We start from the raw sequence: 5,000 nt of genomic DNA, 5'->3' as shown, positions 1-5,000 counted from the left end.
GTGTGTGTGTGTGTGTGTGTGTGTGTGTGTGTGTGTGTGTGTGTGTGTGTGTGTGTGACAGAGAGTGTGGTCGAGGGAGAAATGCGGCAGGAACAAGGGGGAAGGAAAGAAATGAGAATCCCCCTCTCCCTCATTCTTTCCTCTTCCTCTTCTCTTTCACCTCCTTTCTTTTCCCTCTCTTCCTCACTCATACTCTCCCCTCTCTGTCTCTCAGCACTACCTCTCTCTGGCCTCCCTCACGTTCTGTCCTGGAGCCAGGGCAGCAGCTCAACACACACACACACACACACACACACACACACACACACACACACACACACACACACACACACACACACACACACATACACACGCACGCACACATGCACATACACACGCAGCAGCAGCTCAGCTGTTTCCCATATCCACACTACAAAGCTCTCTCTCTCTCTCTCTCTCTCTCTCTCTCTCTCTCTCTCTCTCTCTCTCTCTCTCTCTCTCTCTCTCTCTCTCTCTCTCTCTCCTCCTTTATAGCTCTCTCTTTTCTCATCCCCCCACCCCCCTCGTTGTGTTTGATGTTTTGGAGGGATAGGGGGATTCCTGAAAGGGAGCCTGCATGGGGTGTGTGGAGGTGTGTGTGTGTGTGTGTGTGTGTGTGTGTGTGTGTGTGTGTGTGTGTGTGTGTGTGTGTGTGTGTGTGTGTGTGTGTGTGTGTGTGTGTGTGTGTGTGTGTGTGTGTGTGTGTGTGTGTGTGTGTGTGTGTGTGTGTGTGTGTGTGTGTGTGTGTGTGTGTGTGTTTGTTTTAAAAAAGTGTGTTGTTGGCTCGCAACGAAAATGTCTGTGATTTTTCTCTGGCTTCCACTGCTGCATATTTCCTTCTCTTTTTCTCCTCTCTTTTCTTTTTTTTCGTCTTTTTTTCCCCCTTCTTTCCGTCCCCCACATTCCTGCAGCTCCTGAGTTTCCTAATAGGTTGCACACACACACACACACACACACACACACACACACACACACACACACACACACACACACACACACACACACACACACACACACACACACACACTTGCACAGAGAGGAATGCTGTGGAATGCATGTGGAGAGTACAGCGCTGGTTTATTTTATTTGCCTCTAATTCTCTGCCAAATGCTTTTCCCATTTAACAGTGTGCGGCTTGTGTTGGGGAATTTCTCTTTTTTTTCAGTTGGAGTCTCAAGCGAATGCATACAGATGAACATTCTTTTGCACAGTCATGCGTTCCACATGTTTTGTTGTATGTTTGAAAGCATAGATTAAGCCGTTTTCTCTGCTCTACATTTTCAAATTGCAAGAGTGGATTGTATGTTGTTGAAATAAGAAGGTCCGCCGTCCTTCACTAATGGACGTTGGGGAAGAGATGGGGAATGTTTCACGTTATGCGATGGTTAAAATGTTGCTCCCAGAAATACCAGCCTTCATGTCAGTCCAGATAGTGTCTGTGTCTGTCTGTCTATCTGTCTTTGTTGATGTCTGTCTGTCGATGTGTCTGTCTGTGTCGATGTGTCAGCATCTCTATTTGTATATACATCTGTGTGCATGTGTGTGTTTTTGTTTCTGTACATGTACTCTATGTGTAATTGCATGTGTGTACATGCTGTCAAATAGTCCCATCCAGTTGTGTGTGTGTGTGCGTGCGTGCGCGTGCGTGCGTGCGTGTGCGTGGTCTTTACCTCTCTGTTGTGTCACCCCTCCCACTGATCCGTGCTCCCCGTAAGCGATTGGCCTCCATTCCTCTCCCCACACACACACACACACACACACACACGCACACGCGCACACACACACACAATCTGCTCCCCACCAGTCAGATTTATGTGGCGATACTCTGAGCCCCACACGGGCCAGTGGGTGCAGACTGCTAATAGGGGATAGAAGAGTGAAGGAGGAGAAGAGAGGAGAGAGCAGGGTGGAGAAGAGTGAAGGAGAGGAGAGCAGAGGATAGGAGATAGCAGGGCGAAGAAGAGAAGAGACGAGTGAAGGAAGAGAGGAGAGAGCAGGGTGAAGAAGAGAGGAGAGGAGCGAGCAGTTGGAAGAAGAGAAGAGGGGAAAAGAGGCAAGTATAGAAAGGTGTAGGGGGGGGGGGGTAGAGAGGAGGAGAGAAGAGCGAGGTGAAGAGGAGAGCAGAGTAGGGCTCTTCGAGTAGGGCTCCCCATAAGCATTTTGGGCTCCATTCCTCACCCCACTCCCTGACAGATTTATGTGGTGACACTCCAATTCACTCCAATTATTAAAATAAAATACCTTGTGCTTTTGCTAGTCACTATATACAAGGTGCAAAAAGTTAAGCATTTGGCCCAGCACCCTCACAGTCTAAGTAAATAAGAGGGAAGCCTGCTCCAAGCTGACAAACAGACTCAGAGCCCCCACGTGCGCTAGTGGCAGTAGGAGGTAGGGAAGAGAAGAACAGGAGAGCAGGAGCGTAGACAGAGGTGGAGAAGAGAGGGATGTGCACAGTAGAGGAGAGAAGAGAGGAGAAGAAGGTCGAAGTGTGATGCAGAACAGAACATGACTGTAGAGAAGAGTGGAGGAGAGATGAGGAGCAGAGAAGGCCAGCAGAAGAGAGTACAGCAGAGGGAGAAAGAGGAGAGGAGAAGAGTGGAAAGGAGAGGAGGAGAGTACAGCAGACGCGAGAAGAGAGGAGGACAGGTGGAGAGGAGAGGAGAGGAGCCGTGCTGTTAACGCCTGGCGTCCATCCTTCGTACTCTCTACGTTTGCCCCGCTCCCCCAACAAGCAGATTTATGTGGCGATACTTACTCACTCTCAGTCCCACATGGACGAGTGAAGGGTGGCTGCTAAAAGGAGAGGAGAGGAGAGAAGTGAACTGGAATGAAGGGAACTGTGAAGATGAGTGGTGCAGAACAACCGAAGTGAAGAGGAGAGAGAGGAGAAAAGGGAAAAGGGGAGAGGGTACGCTGTGTATGGTGCTACTCTGACAAGGGTGTATGGGAACACTGTTGAGTGTGTGGTGTGCGATGTCTGCTGGCGGTGTGCTGTGCTGATGGAGTGTGTTGCAGTACGTGTGTACACACACACACACACACACACACACACACACACACACACACACACACACACACACACACACACACACACACACACACACACACACACACACACACACACACACACACACACACACACACGACCACGCTAGAGCAGCTTCTGTCCAAACACACCAACTCGCATATTTACAACCAGCAACACACCTTCAACTTTGTGTGTGTGCGTGCGCCTGCCCGTGTGCGTGCGCGTGTGCAGGTGTTTATGTGTGAGGGGGGGTTATGACATGGTGGCACACCGCTCTTCCTCTGTTTATGCCAGTGTTTACACTTTAGTGCCACTGGAAGGAGGATGGCTGCGCAGGGATTGATAGAGAGCATTTATGGGTCTGTGTGTGTGTGTGTGTGTGTGTGTGTGTGTGTGTGTGTGTGTGTGTGTGTGTGTGTGTGTGTGTGTGTGTGTGTGTGTGTGTGTGTGTGTGTGTGTGTGTGTGTGTGTGTGTGTGTGTGTGTGTGTGTGTGTGTGTGTGAGAGAGACTTAAGTCTTAAGTCTGAATCTGCAAGCATGTCTTAGTCAATGTGTGCGCACGTGCCTGTCTGTGTGTCTGTCTGTAACGGCTTGTGTGCATCTGCATGAGTGAAGTCAGTAGCACTACAATAAACCACTGTAGCTCTGTGTGTGTGTGTGTGTGTGCGTCTGTGTGATGTGTTGTGATGAGCCAGGGTACTCTTGGAGTGACTACGCATACTCAGAGGAGAATGTGTTAATTGCTAACTTTGAATGTATCTGTCTGTCTGTCTGTACATCTGTGTTTTCTCTCCTGGCTAGAGAGAGCTACTACGATTATTATCATTTTGACTCAAATGTGTATTTTTGTTGTGAAGTGGACACAGTGAAGAAATTAAAATGTATGTGTGCTCTCTCTCTCTCTCTCTCTCTCTCTCTCTCTCTCTCTCTCTCTCTCTCTCTCTCTCTCTCTCTCTCTCTCTCTCTCTCTCTCTCTCTCTCTCTCTCCCTCTCCACAGCTCTCCCCTGGTAGGTGGTCTGCATATCCGTTATGATGCGTCGTCGTCTTCAGGGGGGGCTCTGGGTCCGTCTGACTCGGTGCTGCCCCCGGTGGCCACGAGTCTGCAGCAGCTGCTGGAGAGGCAGTGGAGCGACGGGCAGCAGTTCCTACTCCAGCACGGGGCTCAGGGAGATGGTGAGAGAGACACGCATGCGCTCATGCATGCACAAACACAAACATATATACACACACACATACAAGCACGTGCGCGCACCCACACACACACTCAGTCATGATAGAAAAAGACAAACACACAGACAAAACAAGTGTATACGTTTATGCTGGTATATTAGTGTGTGTGTGTGTGTGTGTGTGTGTGTGTGTGTGTGTGTGTGTGTGTGTGTGTGTGTGTGTGTGTGTGTGTGTGTGTGTGTGTGTGTGTGTGTGTGTGCTGGTGTGGTTTGCACGTGTGTGTGTGTGTGTGTGTGTGTGTGTGTGTGTGTGTGTGTGTGTGTGTGTGTGTGTGTGTGTGTGTGTGTGTGTGTGTGTGTGTGTGTGTGCTGGCGTGTGTGTGCTGGCGTGTGTGTGTCATCTCCATGGCTGTAGGGGAAAAAGCTGATGCCCTATTTTCCTCTTTGGTCCAGCAGCATATCTGTAGAGCACATGGGATCAGGAGACCTGCCTACACACACACACTCACAGACACACACACACACACACACACACACACACACACACTCTTGCACGCACGCACACACACACACACACACACACACACACACACACACACCCTGTCCCCCCGAGTCCTCAAAGTTACCCCCAAAAATGAAATCCCAATCAGGTCACCTTGCCTCATTAAGCAACTTGTGGAGAGGCTTCAATAAAATAGTGTGTGTGCGTGTGCATGTGCGTGTGCGTTTGCGTTTGTTTGTGTGTGCTGTGCACGTGTGTGTATATGTGTGTGTGTGTGTGTGT

The 5,000-nt window shown here is 49.7% G+C and overlaps 1 protein-coding gene across 7 annotated transcripts in view; it reads left to right on the top strand.

Annotated features, from left to right (window-relative positions):
- mllt10 (MLLT10 histone lysine methyltransferase DOT1L cofactor) overlaps nucleotides 1–5,000 on the top strand; it is a 102,098-nt gene that overhangs the window by 85,572 nt on the left and 11,526 nt on the right. For all 7 annotated transcript variants that reach the window (XM_063207358.1, XM_063207363.1, XM_063207362.1 and 4 more), the window contains one exon: nucleotides 4,045–4,220. In XM_063207358.1, coding sequence (XP_063063428.1) covers nucleotides 4,045–4,220 — 176 coding nt within the window. The remainder of the gene's footprint in view (nucleotides 1–4,044; nucleotides 4,221–5,000) is intronic.

This window comes from Engraulis encrasicolus, chromosome 9 (assembly GCF_034702125.1).
Source record: "Engraulis encrasicolus isolate BLACKSEA-1 chromosome 9, IST_EnEncr_1.0, whole genome shotgun sequence".
Taxonomy (NCBI): Eukaryota; Metazoa; Chordata; class Actinopteri; order Clupeiformes; family Engraulidae; genus Engraulis; species Engraulis encrasicolus.
This window is presented reverse-complemented; position numbering and strand designations above follow the sequence as displayed.